This window comes from Peromyscus eremicus, chromosome 8a (assembly GCF_949786415.1).
Source record: "Peromyscus eremicus chromosome 8a, PerEre_H2_v1, whole genome shotgun sequence".
Lineage (NCBI taxonomy): Eukaryota > Metazoa > Chordata > Mammalia > Rodentia > Cricetidae > Peromyscus > Peromyscus eremicus.
The window spans coordinates 77082858-77102592 of record NC_081423.1 but is presented as its reverse complement, the minus strand read 5'-3'; the positions used below and the strand labels follow the sequence as shown (position 1 = coordinate 77102592).

Genomic DNA, 19735 nt, shown 5'->3' with positions numbered 1-19735 from the left:
TGGGAGAACAGTCAGTGCTCTAGCTGCTGAACCATCTCCCCAGCCCCGCAAACTAATTCTTAACCAACAGTGTAATACCTTTCCCTTTGATAGGAAACGATAAAGCTAGAAATTTACTTCATGTAATGCCTTGTTCATTCTTCAGTCTCAATGCAACTGTCTGAGAGATGGGGTGATAGAGAACATATGACTTGTATTGGTTAAAAGTTATTTATTTTCATTTTATCAGGTATGAGAAGAGTTCTCGTTTTATGAAAGTTGGCTATGAGAGAGATTTTTTGCGATACTTACAGAGTTTGCTTGCCGAGGTAGAGCGTAGAATTAGACGAGGTCATGCTCGTTTGGCATTATCTCAAAATCAGCAGTCCTCTGGGGTAAGTATGAAATGAACTTTGTAAAGAGCGCTTGTTCTGTGGAGATCCAGGCATCTCATGTTTTTTAAAACTTGTCTTCATTGATTACTTTGTCTTTTAAAATGACATGAAAGTTTTTTTCTGTTGAAGTTTAGGGAAGCATCTCCTCCTCTTGTATTTTGTTTGTTGATTGTTTTGGTGGTGCTGCTGCTGCTCCTGGAGCTCAAACCTCAGACTTTTGTACATGCTCTCAAGTGCTCCACCACTAAACTACATGGTAGCTCTCTAGCCACTTCCTTAATCCTAGGAAAACTCGGAAAAGTGGTTGTCCTAGGAACTAGCCCTGACCCAGTGACTCAATCCACCTCCATGAGAAAATGGGATAAGCCGGTTGTCTAGGGGAATTGCTTTTCCAAGGAAAGAATGACTAGAAAAGAGTGTTCTAAAAGTGACCTTTGTAGAAGGCAAACAAGGAACTAGCCAGCAGAATCCAAAGTGGGGGTTGGGGAGTAAACATAAGGACAAAGAAGGAAGGGTTTATTTCTTCATCCAGAGCCACCACAAAGTTAGGGTGCAGGGTGTGCAAAGATCTGAAGTACCTTTCTTAAAGGCTTACTCTGGTTATAGGATGGAAAATGGTCTGAAGGACATACAGTGGTGGGTTGGGTGAGGATGGTTGAAAAAACTTAACAGCTTGCAGGGGAGAGGATTTGGGTGAACAGGGAAAGGATAGACCATCTATCTGCATAGTTCTTGATTTGAGCAACCAGGTGACTAACAGAATTTATGTAGATAGGAACTGGAGGAAATTCTGTCCTTACAGTTTCTATCTTAGAAATGTCAAATTTGAAATGCCTTTAAAATAACCAGGTGGAGACATCAAGTAGGAGATGAGAAGTGACATGAGCTTGCAATTTCAAGTCAGGCTATCTAGTAGGCATGAATCCAAAATGTTCCAACTGTATTTCAGCCAGTTACTAACCTTAGCCTCATACCTTGGCTTTGTCTCTGTTAAGTGGAAGTAATAAAGTAGCTATTTATTGTACAAGTCAAATTTTGTGACCAGTGGTAACACACATGGTTAAGTGCCCAGCAGATATTAGCTATTTGAGCCTAGAGCTCATGGAAGTGCTCAGAAATAAGACATACAGGCCTTGGATCTTCTTGAATAGATGGTATGTGGCTGATGCAGGTTAACCTCAGTCCCTTTTCCTTTCCCTTTTTCTGCCATTGAAACTAATTACTGGGATTCTTTGTAGTTCTTAGACAGTTTTTATTAGTAAATGTAACATTGGTTTTGCTCATGGTTTTCTTTTTTGAGCCCTAGGTGGCCTCTAACTCAGAAATCCTCCTGCTTCAACTTCCTAAGTACTGGGATGGCAGGCGTGCACCACCATGCTCAGTTGAGGATTTTTTTGAAGTTTTTTTTTTCTTTGAGATGTCAGTAACTATGTATATAATAATTGGCTAAAGATCAAATATAGTTGGACTAGTATTTACTGGCTACACGTTTTTTTTGCCAAGACAGGGTCTCCTGTGGTCAAGACTGGCCTTAAACTTGGGTAGCTGAGGATGACCTAGAAATTTTTGTTTTAATTTTTTGAGACAGGGCTTCTCTGTACCATGGAACTCACTCTGTAGACCAGGCTGGCCTCAAACTCATGCATACTGCTGGCTCTGACTTGAAGTCTTGATCCTCCTTGCCTCCATTGTCAAAGAGATTATAGGCATGTGTCGTGATGCCCAACCTCCTCCCTCCCTTTAATTAATAGCTAGAAATACTGATGGGCATGGTGGCATCATCCCATATTAGCACTTGGGAGGTTAGGGAAAAAGCCTCTCAGTTGAAGGCCACTGGGGCTGCATAGAAGCCCTGATTTTTCTTTTCTCTTTTAAAGGGAGAGGGGAAGAAATATGCTATCTGTATTCGTGAGAACTTGGATGTTTTATTACTTCAGGGGGTGGTGCTGGGATCAAACCCAAGACCGAGTGCATACTACCACCAGCTCCATCCCTGGACCCAAGAGTTAGAACTATTTTCTTTGGTATTTTACTTATCAATGACAATATTAACACACATTACTGTTTTTAATAGGCTGCGGGTCCAACAGGCAAAAATGAAGAAAAAATTCAGGTTCTGACAGACAAAATTGATGTGCTTCTACAGCAGGTGAGAATTGTTGGCAGAAGTGTGTGAAAGTAATTAGAGCCATGTCAAATGTTTTTAACCCCAGCATGTAGAAATTGGTGGAGATAGTATTGTGACCTTGACCCTGTCTTAAACAAAACAAAACAAAAAAACAGACACATGACAGATAAGGTTAGAAAATAAACATGAAAAGATTTTTGATTGATTATATGGGAAATACAAACTGAAATCTCACAGGGAGATATTTAACAGTATTTGAATTGCCCCAATTAAAAAGAATAACTGTAGTAAAGTACTTGAGTGTGGTGAAGGATTTGGGCTCATTAGAATTATCAGACATTGATGGTGGGTGTGTAAAATGATTCCGATACAGGTATTCCAGAAGAGTTTAATCTGCTCTGTGTGTGTTTAGTTTGCTTCTTTTTTTGGAGCTGAGGATCAAACCCAGGGCCTGAGCTAAATCTCCAACCCCTAGTTTGCTTCTTAAAAGGTTAAAAATGTACTGTGATCCATTCCTTTACTCAAAAGAGAAATTAAAACATGGCTATACAACATATACACTGCTGTTCACAGTTTTATTTAAAATCACTCAGACCCCCTGCCCCACCTCACCCCAGTAAAATCAATACTTGTACTAGTTCAAATGTTCAACAAGTGTGTGAGAAAGCCAGCTGTGGTCATAATGTCAGGACTGAAGCAGGAGGAATGCCTTGAGTTCAAGGCCAGTTTTTGGCTATATGGTGAGTAGCAGGCCAGCCATGGCTACTGTCTTAAGAAAACCAAGGTTAAATTGTGATTATAGCCATGTAGTGAAGTAATATTCTGAAGTCTAAAGGGACTTCTTATTTGCAATAATATGAATAAACATTTAAATTATCTGAGTGAAAGAAGCTAGACTGAGGAAGGAATACAAACCACATTGTAATGCTATTTATTTAAAATTCAGAAAATTTAGTCTAATCTATAGTGATACAGATTGATTGATTGCCTACCTGATTGGATTGAGGTTTGGGGAAGTACTAAAAAGAACTGAAACCTTTTGGGGTGGGGAAGGAACTTGTCTAGCTGGTAATGAAGGTTTTTTTTGTGGATATGTGCATGTGTCCACACTATATCTCTGTGAACTTAAAATCCACATCATCTAAGCTGTTAAAAAAAAAAAATCGCGGCCGGGCGGTGGTGGCGCACGCCTTTAATCCCAGCACTCGGGAGGCAGAGCCAGGCGGAGTTCGAGGCCAGCCTGGGCTACCAAGTGAGTTCCAGGAGAGGCGCAAAGCTACACAGAGAAACCCTGTCTTGAAAAACTAAAAAATAAATAAATAAATAAATAAATAAATAAATAAATAAATAAATAAATAAATAAAAATAAAAAAAATCGCAAGGGTCAAATAAATCCAAAAAGACATAAATTCACTGAGTGCTAGTGAAGCATGTGGCTGTGAAATTCTTAGCTTGACTGTGTTTTTCTCTGTCTGTCTTAGATCGAAGAGTTAGGATCTGAAGGAAAAGTAGAAGAAGCCCAGGGAATGATGAAATTGGTTGAACAGTTAAAAGAAGAGAGAGAATTGCTAAGATCTACAACCTCGGTGAGTTAAACCTTTTATGTTCTCAAGCCTGTTAATTAGGAATTATTTGGAATCTGTTCATGTTGGAGAACCTTTGCGCACTTTTTCTGTTGTCCTAAATTCAGTCTTGATCAAGCTTTTTTTTTTTTTTTTTTTTTTTGGTTTTTCAAGACAGGGTTTCTCTGTGTAGCTTTGCACCTTTCCTGGAACTCACTTGGTAGTCCAGGCTGGCCTCAAACTCACAGAGATCCACCTGCCTCTGCCTCCTGAGTGCTGGGATTAAAGGTGTGTGCCACCACCACCCGGCTTGATCAAGCATTTTCTTAAAAGGCCACGTGTGTTGGGTTGGTTGGTCACAAGGTTAGGTTCTGCCTTACATCATGAGTCCGTCCTCAGAGACGTGAAGATATAACAGAAACCCTCAAAATTAGCTTACTTTGGTGTGCTTGTTCCTTCTGTCCTTCCCTACCCTTCCCCCACACGCATAAGCACACACAATGCTGAGGCTCAAACCTAGGGTATTGTGCTTGTCAGGCAAATGCTCTACCTCTGAGCTGTTCCCCAGCTAGTGATTTCACTCCAGTAGCAAGCAAGAAGTGTTCCTCAACAGCAGGCACTGGCCGCGAATCTTCTTATTCAGTTCAGTACAGACAGTCTCTCTGGAGATAGCATTAGATTCCACAAGTCGGGAGCTCAGTCCTGAAGCTTGTGTGTTTGCTCTGTCCATTCGTCCTCCCCTCCCCTCCCCTCCCCTCTCCATTTCCTCTCCCCTTATGCGTGTGTGTTCGTTCACACATACACAGTCCTAGGCACATGTATGTCAGATATCACTCAGATGCCCCAGGTCTTGCCTGTGCTTCTGACTAACGTTAAAAATTCAGAGCTTTCACAAACCCTCACCTCGGGTTCAATTAATTTGCTCCCGTACCTCACAGATCTCTGAAACACGTTTACCAGCTTATTATAAAGGATATTACAAAGGATGCAGATGAAGAAGAGATGCATAGGTATGGGAGAAGGGTTGTGAAGCTTCCATCTTCTCTTCAGGTTCACCACCTTCTAGGAACCTCCATGTATTCAGGTATCTGGAAGTTCCCAGGCCCTTTTCTGGGTCACATTGGAAACGTAATTCTGTAAGCAGTATGAAAACATGGACAACTGGGTAGAAACGTGGATTAGACAAAAAGAATATGATATAATGCAATAGACCAAGTCAGGGACCCAGCAGCCTGCCTGTTCAGATCTTTGTGTGACTTCCCTGCCACATCCCTTACCCTGACTGTTGTGCAGAATCCCTTTAAAATAGGGGTCTGGTGAGCAGACAAGTAGGTCTGGATGGTCTACTTGAAGTCTCAAAAGTGAGAGAAGGTTGGCGTTTCTGTGACTTGCTTTAGGGGAGGGAGTTAGGAGCTAAGGAACATGGATAGAAATAGTCACTACATGTTAACCTCGCTACAAACAGGCTATATTCTATATGTTTGCATTTATTAGTGTGTTTATGTGGTCCTGTCACAGCATGTGTGTTAAGATCAGAGGACACATTGTAGGCATTGGTTCTCCCCTTCGTGTTATCCAGCTTGGTGGCAAGAGCCCCAACCTGCTGAGCCATTTTGCCAGCCTCCCAGTAAAACTGTTAAAACAGTTCTTCAGTCACTCTCTTGCTAAGCCTCGCCTTAAATTGTAAATGCTCATTTGAGCTTGAATTACATTTTCATTTTTGTTAAATCACCACTCAGTGCTTCTATTTACCTTAGTTTAAAATTGGCAGTCTTAAAGTGTCTCCCACCTTACTGTGAGTAGTGCAGTGTGTGCTTTAGATGCTGTTGATGAAATGGAGTCGGTCACTGGTTCTGTTCCCTCAGTAGTGTGAGCTCAGATTGTTCACCTTGAGTTTAATTTCTTAAGTTCTGAGTTATTGAACCTGTGTGAAAGGAATTTAGATTAAAGTAGCTTTCTGAAAGTTTAAGGTTTTCAGTGTGATGTAGGTGTTCAGCAGTGAAGTTAGGTGAGCAGTGCCTGTTCTTTTTCCTAGAAGAGGCAAGTTGGTTGCTCTTTTCCAGCCTCCCCTCTCTAGAACTTAACCAGTTGTATTCAGCTTCTGGCTGGAGAGATGGAAAATAGATGTTAAGTTCCTTTTGGAATTCATTCTGTCTTCCTCAGATACTCTCATGGCAACTGACTTCTCATTTCAGACTATTGAAAGTTTTGCTGCCCAAGAAAAACAGATGGAAGTTTGTGAGGTGTGTGGAGCCTTTTTGATAGTAGGAGATGCCCAGTCCCGGGTAGATGACCATTTGATGGGCAAACAACACATGGGCTATGCCAAAATTAAAGCCACCGTGGAAGAGTTAAAAGTAAGTTTCTTGTAAATATAATCTGTTATTTGTTTATTTATTTTTGGTTTTTCGAGACAAGGTTTCTCTGTATAACAGTCCTGACTGTCCTGGAACTTGCTTTGTAGACCAGACTGGCCTTGAACTCACAGAGATCCACCTGTCTCTGCCTCCCAAGTGCTGAGATTAAAGGAGTGTACCACCACTGACTGGTTTTATAATCTGTAATTTCTAACAATAACTATCACTGAAAAATCTGTATTTTATTTATTATAGCTAAAAATTGGTAAAACAACGATAGAAACCTTGAGTGGCATTTTGTTGCTATCTATATTTCTTTAAAGCAGTGATGTGCTGGGGCTGTAGATTGATAAGCATGCTAGTTTAGTGTGCCCACTGCTCTGGGCCTGATCCCCAGTACCAAAAGTAAAAAGACAAGCAGTGATGACTCCTGTGAGAATCTGTTTCTCAAAGTACTTTTCTTTCCTTCATTTTCAACTCAGAAATTGAGACTTTACCTAAAGAATTAGTAAAATAATGGTATTTTATGTATACATATGGTGCTGAAATTTCTACATTTCCCCTGAGGGTATGGGATTCCGTAAACAACGTAGTCTATAAATTGTTTGAGAATGTCCTAAAAGCTAAAGTTGTATAAAATCCATCTTGAGCTGGGGAGGTGGCTCAGTGATAGATCACTTGCCTAGGATTCTTGGCCTTCTGGCTGGTACCAGCACTACAACAAACAACTCCAACTTGATTTTCTTAGGAAAAGTTAAGAAAAAGAACAGAAGAACCTGATCGCGATGAACGTCTTAAAAAAGAGAAGCAAGAAAGAGAGGAAAGAGAAAAAGAGCGGGAGAGAGAAAGGGAAGAACGGGAAAGGAAAAGACGAAGAGAAGAGGAAGAAAGAGAGAAAGAACGAGCTCGTGATAGAGAAAGGAGAAAGAGAAGTCGTTCACGAAGTAGACACTCAAGCCGAACTTCCGACCGGAGATGCAGCAGGTCCCGGGACCATAAAAGATCACGGAGTAGAGACAGAAGGCGAAGCAGGTTTGTGAACCTCTGACAGTGGCTCGTGATGAAGCCATACTACACAGTCATGAGTAAAAAATCCTAAATGGCCTTTCGTCATGGTGGGGCTCCCAGATAATATCATAAATTGAAACTGTTTTCAGTTAAAACGCATTAAGTCACTACTGAATCCATAGTGACACAGTACCTGCAGAGTGGGTTGCTTGTCCTTTTAACGTGGCTGATGGGGAACTGTGAGTGATTGCTGACACCCAGGATTAGGATATGTGTCCAGCATGTGTTGCTATGCTGGCCTGGGTGGTGATTGAAATCCTAAATTTGAAATAGAATGACTGATGGGGGGTGCATGTTACTTTTATGTTATCATAAAGTCAGATTATTTTATGTTGGACTGTGAATAGAAGACTGTATCCTTACGCTAAGTAGATTTATGAGAGTTAGAAAGTGAGTTTTCGGGGCTGGAGAGATGGCTCAGAGGTTAAGAGCACTGCTTGCTCTTCCAAAGGTCCTGAGTTCAATTCCCAGCAACCACATGGTGGCTCACAACCATCTGTAATGAGTCTGGTGCCCTCTTCTGGCCTGCAGGGATACATGTATACAAATAAATAAATCTTTAAAAAAAAAAAAAAAAAAAAAGAAAGTGAGTTTTCATCTTCTTGGTTAGTTCCCTTCTGTTACGGGGTTTGAGATAATCTTTCCAGAGACTATACCAGATGATATAGATATTGTAGCTGGAGTTTTTTCTCCTGGTTCCGCCAAGCCCCGGGCAGTCCAACAGCCCACTTATAAAATAAACACACAGACGCTTATATTATTTACAAACTGTATGGCCGTGGCAGGCTTTTTGCTATCTAGTTCTTTTTTTTTTTTCTTTTTTTCTTTTTTCTTTTCGAGTTCTTATATCTTAAATTAACCCATTTTTATTAGTCTATAAGTTGCCACATGGCTTGTGGCTTACCGGTATCTTTACATGTTGCTTTTCATGGCGGCAGCTGGCAGAGTCTTTCCCTCTGTTCCCTCAATTCTTCTCTCTGTTAGTCCCGCCTATCCTTCCTGTCTGGCTATTGGCCAATCAGTGTTTTATTTATTAACACATTTGTCATACAGAACATCCCACAGCACTTCATCTCTGTGTTGTGTTTTGTTTTGTTTCAAAACAGAGTCTCTATGTAGCCATGACTGTGTAGACCAGGCTGGTCTCAAACTCACTGGGATTCAACTACCTCTGCCTCTAGAATGCTGGGTGTTTTTTGTTGGTGGTGGTGGTGGTTTTTTTTTTTTTTTTTTTTTTGTTTTTGTTTTTGTTTTTTTTTTTTTGTTTTTGTTTTTGTTTTTTTTTTTTTTTGTTTTGAGACAGGGTTTCTCTGTGTAGTTTTGGTGCCTGTCCTCTGGATCTTGCTCTGTAGACCAGGCTGGCCTGGAACTCACAGAGATCTGCCTGCTTCTGCCTCCCAAGTGCTGGGATTAAAGGCGTGCTCCACTGCTGCCAGGCTTGAGAATGCTGGGATTTAATAGCAAGATTTTCAATAATTGTCATCCTTGAGATTTCTAATGTAAAATGTTCTGTTACATTTGTTTGTGTGGTTTTTCAAGACAGGGTTTCTCGGTATATCCCTAGCTGTCCTGGAACTTAACTCTGTAGATCAGGCTAGGCATTTATTTTATTTCTTAAGGGAAAGCTTTACTTAAATCTTTTTAATTATTGAATAGTAGTATATGCTTCTCTGAGGATCCCTTTTAGTAATGTCAGCTGAAGTTGTTTGCTTTCTCTTTAAATTATTAAGAAGTCGAGATCGACGAAGAAGCAGAAGCCATGACAGATCAGAAAGAAAACATAGGTCTCGAAGTCGGGATCGAAGAAGGTCAAAAAGCCGAGATCGAAAGTCGTATAAACACAGGAGCAAAAGTCGGGACAGAGAACAAGATAGAAAGTCCAAGGAGAAAGGTTGGTTTATTATGAGAGGTGCCGTCTATAGCCCAGATCTCCATTTTACCGTGTGCCAGAACAGTCAGTTCGATTTCAAGCTGTATTTCTTTCCTGCCCTGATTTGTGAGAATGGAAGTCTACCTGAGGTTTTAAGATCATATTAAAGCCTCGTTATTCAGTTGGTAACCTGAAGGTTTTTCGTATAGATTCTTCTGAATTTGTATCACCTTTGAGAATGCTTAGGCTGTAGAGTATTTTAACCTTACTTATTTGGCTACATTTTTTAAAAACTGCAATATTCCATAATGTCTCACAAAATAGATGTGCGTTGTTCATTGGTCCTACCTATGTGCAGCATTCACCTAACTTAGGAATTAACTTCTGTGTTCCCAGAAGTGAATACTTACCGTGTCTTAACTGTGTTTATGTTGCCATCTTGCTATCCCCTCTGCTTTCTTTTGGTGTTCTGTAGCTCCGGGTAGCTGGTTTATATTAGTGATATTCAAGGACTGTAAATTTTTTCTGGCCTGTTTTCACAAAAATAATCTCTTTTAGTCTTCAAGAAAATGTTTTTAATCATCAAAATAAGTTTTAAAACTTATTTTTGTTTTTGGATTATCTTAGCTTCTTTGATTTTATATTAGTTGGGCTGTTTAGCTCTGTGTGGTTTTAAGGATGAGAGAAAGGGCATGTTTCTGATTTTCTCAGTCCTGGTCCCATCCTGTCCTGTTGTGCATATCTGTTTGTTCTGTGGTGCTTTAAGTGACACTGGTGATGTATATGGCACTCACGTTTTCTTTTGATAGCTATTTTGTTAGATTTAGGAGTTTTTCCTAGATTGAGTTAAAGGCTCAATGTGTAGCAGTATACAAGGACTTGCTTTCTCTTTTCTTTCCTTTTTTTTTTTTTTTTTTTTTTTTGCCCTTGATCATTTGCAGTAAGGGGCACATGTGCACCTCTCAGGAGCTTTAGTGTTTACCATTTTTAATTCAGAAATTGCTTCTGAGATTCAAAAGGCATTTGGGGTAAAGGGTTACTGCTTTGTTTGAGAGGGTCTTCTCTTGCCCTCTTTTAGCAAGGCTATGGCATATTTTTGGAGTGAGATAGCAGTTTTAAGAGTCACCTGGTGTCAAGAGTCATCTGATGACTCTTGCATCAGATCAAATTAATCACCTATGTTTTGTGAGGCTTTCGACCCCATAGTTCTGCTGTTGATTAGTTGCTCTTGTCCAGTCATGCCACTTAAATAGACACATTTGTACAATTTTTAGGGAAAGCAAAAATATGCCCTGAGTTATTGACCTGTGACAAAATGAATTTAGTAAAACTCTTAAGTTTCCTGTTGAGACTTGGGAAAAGAAGGAAGAGTGGATACTGAGAAAACTATCAGGCCTATCTTGGTTGGGCATGCTGTCAATAGAGTTTAACTTTCAAAGTGGTGAGTCCATTGACTTTTGAAAGTTCTAGACACTTCTGAGTACAAATGATAGTATTCTGGCCTCTGGGGTCAGGTGTCTGCAATAGCAAGCATTTGGTAATGGCAGGTGAATGAGGCAGTTCACTGCCGCACGTGCTGTAATCATAACAAGCAGTTTAACTCCACAAGTGAGAAGTCATTTCCCACACATAGCTACCTAGGTGCTCTCTTTGTTCAGAGAGTTTCCATTTAATCCATAACTCTAAAATCCACCACACATTATCGATATCCTTAGGACTATTAAGATCTACCATATTTACATAGGCCAGAAGATAAGATTTTTGGCCTACAAGTCCTCTACGGGGCAACAAGACGACTCTTCCTTCTTGAAGCTACCTGTGCACCGGAGAAGCCCATAAGGCACAAAGGGAGGACTTTCCCTCAAGGTCAGGTAGAGCACAGTTCCCACAAGTGGACAGAAGGACATGAAGCGGGTCTTACGGTTAACCTTAGACATCGCTCTGCTTGGTTCACCAGTATTGAACCTAATCACACTCCTTTACATAAGAGGGCCAGTTCATAACACTGTGTTTGCGTTTCCGTCCTTGGTGCTGCATCTGTAACGGCCATCCATGTAGAGTTTCTCTCTTTAGACATCTTCCCATCATGATCTACTTTACCAGACTAGTTATTCTTAGTTTTGAGGGGGAAGACAGCTTTTATGGAAGGTGTCTAACTGTTAGTTTCTGCAGAGTCTGTTTTTTAGAGGGGTACTTAGAACTGGAAGGCAAGAGTATGCTCCTTCACCTTAGCCTGGGGTGTACCTTTCCAACACAGCAGTGGGGAAGGTGGAAACTACTTTTTTGTAGCTGAATTGATTTTAATTTTTCCTTAAGGGAAAAAAACTCTTAGATTTCTTTACATCTACTGAAAACAGAGGTCTGGGGTCTTGAATTTTGAAGATCCCATTTTTTTATTGGGTATGCCCCTCTTGGATATTTAAATAATCATACATTTTTTAAATAAAACACGTCATTGGGTAAACATGTCATTTAAAGGTTAGTTGTTTTCTGGTTACCATTTTGCCCTCGCAGCCTGATTAACTAACTTGGTGCTGTCAGCTTTGTGAGCTGTCGTTTACACCTTCCCTCTTGCCTTTGTGTGTTCTTTATCTAGAATGAGGGGTCCTGCAGTTTTCAGTTCTGAGGGGAATATAGCAACTTCTCACAAGTTTGAGAAAATGTGCTGTTTACCTTCTGCTTCCTTTCAGTCCTCTTCTTGGCCTTTCCTGTAAACTACAAACAACATCACTGGTGAATTCTGCAAACTGTTTGTTGCAGGCTGTGGGAAATGGATCTGTTCATCTCTGTCGTTTCCCTTTTTAAAGAGTAATGTATTTGTTGTATTTTACTCTAAATTCCATGGTCAATGTCTTCTTTTATGGCAGAAAAGAGGGGATCTGATGATAAGAAAAGTAGTGTGAAGTCCAGTAGTCGAGAAAAACAAAGCGAAGACACAAACACTGACTCGAAGGAAAGTGATACTAAGAATGAGGTCAATGGGACCAGTGAAGACATTAAATCTGAAGGTGACACTCAGTCCAATTAAAACTGATCTGATAAGACCTCAGATCAGACAGAGGTAAGTGTATTGTTTCTCACTTTGATTAGGGCTTTTTGTTACTGTTTGACAGTGCAGCGTAAGTATGCACAGATGAAGATGGATCTAAGCCGAGTAAGAAGACATACAAAAGCCTCTTCTGAAGGAAAAGACAGTGTAGTCCTGCAAAACATTTTGAGGTACATTGTTTTGTCTCAGCTATTTTGTAGCAGACTCGTGCCCCCATTAGTGTGCCTCTTTGGAAATTACTGTCCACGTATGTAATATAGTCGCCATTGAAAGTTAATTATCCTTTTTTTTTTAGGGATTTTGCTGTCATTTCTTTTTTTTTTTTTTTTAATAAAAAGGTTGAACTGTTTTTGTTTTTGTTTTTGTTTTTCTTTTTGGTATTAAGTCCATCTTGTGTTGGTACATTGGCAGAGACATATGCTGTAAAAACTTAACTATTTCTGAGGCACATGTTGGACTACTTTGTTTTAATTAAACTGCTAGTATTTCTTTGTCAAGGATGTTTCTAGTTTTTTGCTTTATTGCCTTGCATTCTAATGCAGTTTGTTCTGTAACTCGAGAGCCAGTAGCATTGGATTGATGGAAGTGTAGGGTTTATGAATTATTGCAGCTGACTACCATACCTCACACAGCGTTGGTGTTGTGAGCGGCCCATGAAAAGCCAAATTAGAAATCAAGGATTCAGTCAAACTAAGCAGGTACTCATGCCAGGTACTCCTTTCTCTACCCACATCCGTGTTTGAATGCTATTGCCTGTGACCTTTACGCTTAACTGTTGTGTATCCTTTTTGTTCTTTACAAGAAGCACAGAGGGGTTTTTTTGTGTATTGCGTGAAATCTTACAAATCATATGTTAACAGAATGGAATTTTTTTTCAACTGTGTGTAGGGATGCAGTGGTGCCCAGAATTAGATATCTTTAAAGAATTTTAAATACAATAAACACCTCATATTATCCGCCTTGTTACATTCAGTGCAATTCTCAAGTCTTTAAGAGGTATGTGTTTAACATTTCCTACTGTGTAGGAGAATTTGCAGTCAGCCATAGTATAGAGGAATAGTCACTGGCTGAGACATTGAAAGCAACAGCATCTAGCAAAGACAGACTTTGGATCAGTGACACGAAGATCTGATTGATGATCAGATGAGGTTGGGTTCTTAAAGAACTTTTTAAAGCTAGGTTTCATAGGTGTTCTTAAAACCTCTAACTTCAATCTTTGGGCTAGTGGCGTGGGATGAAATAATCCTAATGAAAGGAAGTACCAATTAGTTGATCTGTTGGTGGCATTCCTGTTTTAGAAAAGCAGCATAGTTATGTCTGTGTGAACCATTCACACATAGGCAGCATACACAGGCACATGGCTCTAAGAACCACGTTGATGCCTTGATGTAAAAACAACACAGACATTTCAAATACACATGTGTCATGATTAGCAGTTAGCGACTGGGCCAACACTTAGTCGTAAAATTTTACCTTTTATATGCTGTCTAATTATCAATTTTCCCCACATTTTGCATTGTAGGACTACTGTTGAAGATTTTTTGAAGAATACTGAAAACGGCATAAAGTGAAGATCGACATTAAAATGAGGTGAAAGAAAGCTCTAGTGGCATAGAAAAGTATAAAGCTCAGTTAGTTATTTGTTTTTTTTATTATTATTATTAAAAATTAATTCAGGACTGTCGTGACCTACCAGATTTCAGAAAATGTGTTATTAGCACATATGCCACTTTGAAAACTTAGGTCCTGTATCATATTTTTTTCTTTAAGACTTTTTAAGAAATATTACCTAAACATGTGGCTTGCTCAGTGTTTAATTGCAAGTTTTCAGTCTGGGACTTTGAAAACGGGCTTAAACGTTAGTATTCGTGTGAAGCAGACTGAGTGGGATTCCATTTTTACACTTCTGCTATACTTAGCCTTTGGATTTAGAAGTGACAATAAAGTATCTCTGACTTTCTGTTACAGAGTTGATTGTCTGTGTCATTGAAAGGTTTAGTATTGCTCTTTTTCTAATAAAGCTATTGACTCCAATCTAGTCCCTGGTTTTTAAATATGAGGCACACTATTACTACAAGTGTTAGTGAACAGTTTTTCTAACTTGTCCTGTTGAAGGGTAATTTTTATAGAACTTCCCATTTGATGTTTTAATGGTGCTTCAATTTTGGGTGGTTATGAATAAATCTGGATTTGCTTTTAATAGCAAAGGTGTACAGTGAACTAGAATATATTTTTACACCATGAGAGGTTTCTTTAGCAGCGAAAGGTTCTGAATAACCTTACAAACTCTGTCTTCCTCTGTTGAACTATGAAACAATGCAGGCAAACATTCAGAAACTTTCAGCTAGGTTTTTCCCTTTAAATCCTACACCAAAAATTTCTTTTAACCCAGTCTTAGCATTTATAAATGTATATATTTCTGTGTATGGAGTGTGTAGTATATATAACAAGGATATTTGAAAAACAAAGCAGGTGATAATTTCACATGGAAGTAGCAGCATGCTTATACCTAAGTCCATCGACTGTATAAAGTATTATCTCCAAGTACATATGTTTATATATATCATAGCAGTTCCTGTGACTTACAGCTTCTCAATACTAACGTCAGTTTATAGGTGAAGAAACTGAGCACATGGCTCATCTAGGGAGTGGCTTCCTGTTGATCAGTGTTAGGGCTGGGAGACTGGGTCTCGGCCCTTTCTCACTGCTGTGCCACTGCGTTCCTTCTAGTGTGCGTTATGGATCATTACAGAATTTGTTATGTAAATACTCTCTACCAGACTTTGACAATCATGAAGCCATCACTTCTAGAGACACTATATGAGAAATGTTAATGGGGACAGAGCCCTCTTGGCTCCCCCGGCTGATCTAGAGACACAGCAGTTGGTGGGGAGGCTGTTTCTGAAGTTGTGGGAGGTTAAGGCAGGTGTAAATGAAGGCAGTTGTCAACAACAGTCTGGCAGACGCAAAGTCACCTGACTAACTAGGCTCTGCTTTGTGTAGCATGTAGTTTGATGACATTGTTGTGTTAAGAACATAATGTAAGAAATCTGCTCAAGTACTAAAATGCCAGATTGCTTTCTTCTGCCTCGTCTAGACTAACAGTGAAATGAAATGAGTACGGCAATGGGTTCCTGTGAACACTTAGATCTATTGATGCAGATCTAAGATTGGAAAAGGCTTGACCATTGGTGTCTGGTGTAGAAGCTAGGAACTAACTTACTAGAAGAAACAGTTCTGTTGTGTAGACCAAATAGCTGTCTCTGTCATTTGGTGTGTGTGTGAGAGAGAGTATTGTGAATGTGTCATGTCTTTTTGGAGAGTTAGTTTTAGTCCAATTACTGTGTAATTTTGAAGTCAGAGCAAGCAGTTAATCTTTTTTAAAGTGCTTTTTATTTTGGAATTTTTTTTACCTCATAAGAGTATAATCAATCTCTGTTAACTTATCTCCTATAAGACTCATAGCTATAGCTAGTTCCTGTGTGTATGCATGTGTTTGTGTTTGTGTGTGTGTATGTGTGTATGTCTACTCCTCTGTATTCTTAAGGAAGTCTCAGTTATGCTGTTAATTTGTCTCTGAAGGAGGAGGTTCCCCAAATAGCTCATTGTAAAATCTGTAGTTCTCAGACTGATGGCCCTTTACCATGTAAATCTCCAAAGGGCAGAAGATGAGCGTCTCCTGGAGAGTGTAGACAGACTAGACGGATGGCCTCTTCAGCAGATCCCAGCTACCACTTTTGTACCTGTGTAATCATGAGCTGTTAAGTTGTTCATGCTGTTCTGCTGAGTTTCTTCTAGAGCATTTCACACCTTGAATGCAGCTAGTGTCACAGGAGGACCAAAGGTCATTCCAGGGTCTAAGAACATGGCTCATATAACCTTTAAGCTGAGCCATCTAATTAAAGATTTTAGGGATGTACAAAGAAAAAAAAATTTTGTAGTGAAGTTTTTTGAGTTCACATCTGTTACATTTTTAAAGATGCATAGATGCATTGTAGATGAGTGATATGAGTATGCCTAACTTTTTATGTGCATGAAACATTCTATGGGGTGACACTTCATTTAGGGTTGAGTTTTAAGCTTGTGTTTTTGACTGGTTTTTATTTGCTTGTGAAAGGACCCAGGATGACTATGCATTTTAACTTGTTTGATAACTGCAATTGTAATGCCTGTTCTTGGTTTAAAAGCTACAGCCGAAGTGTTCAGTGACCTGTGTCTTCCTTTGCTCCTACCTGTCTGCTCCTCTAAGAGTTCCCAATGTTGCCTATTTCAAGCACTTGGGTGGGGCAAGAAGTAGGAGGTGGGGAATGCACAATATCTATCTATCTATCTATCTATCTATCTATCTATCTATCTACCTACCTACCTACCTACCTACCTACCTACCTACCTATCTACCTATCTACCCACCCATCTTATATATGATGGTGTCCGTCATATATGTTCTGAATTTGCCATTTTCAGTTACTATATTTGGAAACATTTATTTGAGATGTAGGATACAGCACTTTGAAGTTGATCATGTTGCTTTTAAAGAGTGTGTTTCAAGTTAGCTGAAACAGGGTAAATGACGTTTTCATTGTGTCAGAATTATGGATTTTCTATTAAAATGCATTTCCAGAGTTTCATAGTCGATCTATTTCTTCCCCTTAGCCATACCAAGTAGATCAGTTGTCTATCAACAGGTTGTTCAGGAGCAACTTTGCAAATAGTGTGGCCCAGCTAAGTGCTGTATTCAGCCCTAGGTACATACTCTTGAAAAACTCTTAAATGTTGCCAGGAGATGGATGAACAAATGTCTTAATGTCATCTTGTGTAATGAAGAAAAGAAAACCCAAACCAACAAACCCCCGGGAAGATCCCATCAGCACTTGTGTTGGATAACTAGTGTGACACATCCCCACCACGGAATTCACAGGCGTGAACATGAACTTTGGCTCCACATGTGACCATGGATGACGCAAGATATAATAATATCCCCAAAACGCAAGCCACAGAAGGATCTATTCATTATGGTTCACTTTGGTAAAGGTCAAACCAGGCCGTTCTCAAAAATACATTGAGAAATGAAAGAAACGCCAAACAGTTGACAGATCAGTTAGTGGCTCCTTTGAGAATGACCTTGGAGGGCAAAAGGGTTTTCAGAGGAATGGCCACTCCTCTCTCTCAAGCTGGGCGGGCTCTTTTCTTTTTGAATTGTATGTTTGTGTGCTTTTGTGTATTTGCTATTTCTTAATAAAAATTTTTAAGTGGGAAAGGTTTTGGTGTAGGTAGTAACTAATAAACATACTAAATTAACCTTAATGCATGGCAGATTTTAAAAGGCACACTTTCTCCTTTCATTCTTTAAATGGTCTCACTGTGTAGCCCAAGCTAGCTTGGAAATTGGAAATCTTTCTCCCAACTGCTTAGGTTATAAGTATACCACCACACTTACACTACACGCAAGGCATGCACACAGTGTGTGATACTTTTTTTTTTTTTTTTTTTTTTTTTTTCATTTAGGTGGCAACTAGGGAATAGCTGCTTCTATCCTAAGTAGCTTCCTTTCCAAGGAAGGATTCAGTACCATGAAGTATTAGCAAAAATGTTGACTCTTTAAGACAAAATGATCAGGACTTGAAAACCCCGAACAGATGCTCAGGGTTCACATAGCCAAGAATTAGTTCCTAGCAGTTACTCCACCACATCCTGCTACTCAGGTGAGATTCAGCCCTTTTGAAGTGAGCTGAGGATTGGTTTTGGTTTGTTTGTTTTTGTTTTTTTGAGACAGGGTTTCTCTGTGTAGCCTTGGCTGTCCTGGAACTAGCTCTGTAGACTAGGCTGGCCTCAAACTCGTAGAGATCTATCTCCCTCTGCCTCCAGAGTATTAGGATTAAAAAAAGGTGTGCACCACGATTGCCTGGCATGCTGAGGATCTTAGTAATGGGGTGGGTCAGTGAAGAGAACAGGAGCAGCGCCCCCTGTCCCTCACCCCCGCCCCTTGCCTCTTGTCGTCTCAATGTGGGAGCTGTACCTGGACTACTACCACGAGCACAGCACAAACGGAGGTGCATTACCTAACAAGCTCCGTCACTAAAGAAACAGGTTGTGTGCATCAGGGAGTCAAGGGTGTTGAATTTATTGTAACCCATACATGTTCTGGGACTTCTTTGTCTAATATTCTGCTGCATGGTTCATACCACTTAAAACTGGGAGTTGTTAGAGTTCTTTCCTGTTTTTACACTCAAGATACAAAGTAAAACTTAATTGTACTTTCTCTTGAAACTCAAGTTTTGTTTTAGGACTTAAAGTGTCTTTGAGTCTGTAACCCCAGCACATGAGAGGTTCAGGGTCATCCCTCAGCTACACAGGAAGTTTAGAGCCCCGTGCGTGCAGGCTCTCCCCCCCCCCTCCGCCCCCCATTTTGTTTGTAGTGGAGTGTGCTTATTAGAGCAGGTAAGAATTTGCTCTTTAGCCTTGTGGTTGAATTACTGTTCACGCTGTAGCCACTGGATAACACCTACATAGGTTCTGCCCTTAGGATAGCCTTACCCTCCTGATAAATTTGTCGTGTTTCAATGAAAATTTATTCTAAACAAATTTATTAATTTAAAAACAGTTCTCGGTGTTCTGCTAATGGTGATTTCTAGCTGTTAACCAATCTCACACCCCTGCTAAATTGTCCTCATTACTGAAAGTAAAACACAGGGGAGTTGTCACTTGGGGCTCCTTCCTGTCCGTCAGTCAGTCGTTAACTGGAGCTGGAACACTTCCGAAGTGCATGTCCTGATAGTGCCCCTTCCATAGTTCTGACACCAAGCATACCGCCGTGTAAGCTGTGTTCCTCCAATAGTTGGGTAGTTAGTGCCTGCTCTGCCTTTCCCTTCCCTCAAATCTCAGCTGCTGGGAAGGCAGTGATGAGGAGACTGGACTCTGAGCTGGGAATACAAATAGAATGTGTGAATCCGTGAGGAGCCCTGGTGTTTCAATTAAACTCATTTCATAAAGATCAGAGGTGATTTGATATTTGAGGAGAAATGGCTACGTAAAGAGGAATGGGTGAGTGAATGTGGGCAAGTTAGAGCCATCTAAGATGTGCCAAAAGTGGACTTCAGAAGACTAGCTGGGGATATGACAACCACCAGCCTTTTAGTTAAGCTAGTGAAGCCACCACCAACTACAGTGGTGTGGGCTGTTTTCACAAGTTGTCTCGGCCTTAAGAAGTCAGTTGTTGACTCAGATCCTGAGTCATTCCATTCGATAGGTAAGCGGGGCTGGGCATATATGCAGCTCAGTAGTAGAGTGTCAGTGTTGGGGTACAACACTTCAAGATCAGCTTGGCCTC

The 19735-nt window shown here is 40.1% G+C and overlaps 1 protein-coding gene across 6 annotated transcripts in view; it reads left to right on the top strand.

Annotated features, from left to right (window-relative positions):
• Nucleotides 1–14373, top strand: part of Luc7l3 (LUC7 like 3 pre-mRNA splicing factor) — a 31740-nt gene extending 17367 nt beyond the window's left edge. For 2 of the 6 annotated variants that reach the window (XM_059271552.1, XM_059271550.1), the window contains exons 4-12: nt 230–374; nt 2449–2523; nt 3984–4088; nt 6260–6421; nt 7170–7453; nt 9220–9380; nt 12227–12367; nt 12473–12578; nt 13931–14373. In XM_059271552.1, coding sequence (XP_059127535.1) covers nt 230–374; nt 2449–2523; nt 3984–4088; nt 6260–6421; nt 7170–7453; nt 9220–9380; nt 12227–12367; nt 12473–12578; nt 13931–13979 — 1228 coding nt within the window. In that variant the 3' untranslated portion in view covers nt 13980–14373. Of the gene's footprint in view, nt 1–229; nt 375–2448; nt 2524–3983; nt 4089–6259; nt 6422–7169; nt 7454–9219; nt 9381–12226; nt 12421–12472 lie in introns of all 6 variants that reach the window. The other 4 variants (XM_059271551.1, XM_059271549.1, XM_059271555.1 and 1 more) reach the window with 2 other exon arrangements.
• Nucleotides 14374–19735: the final 5362 nt, after the last annotated feature.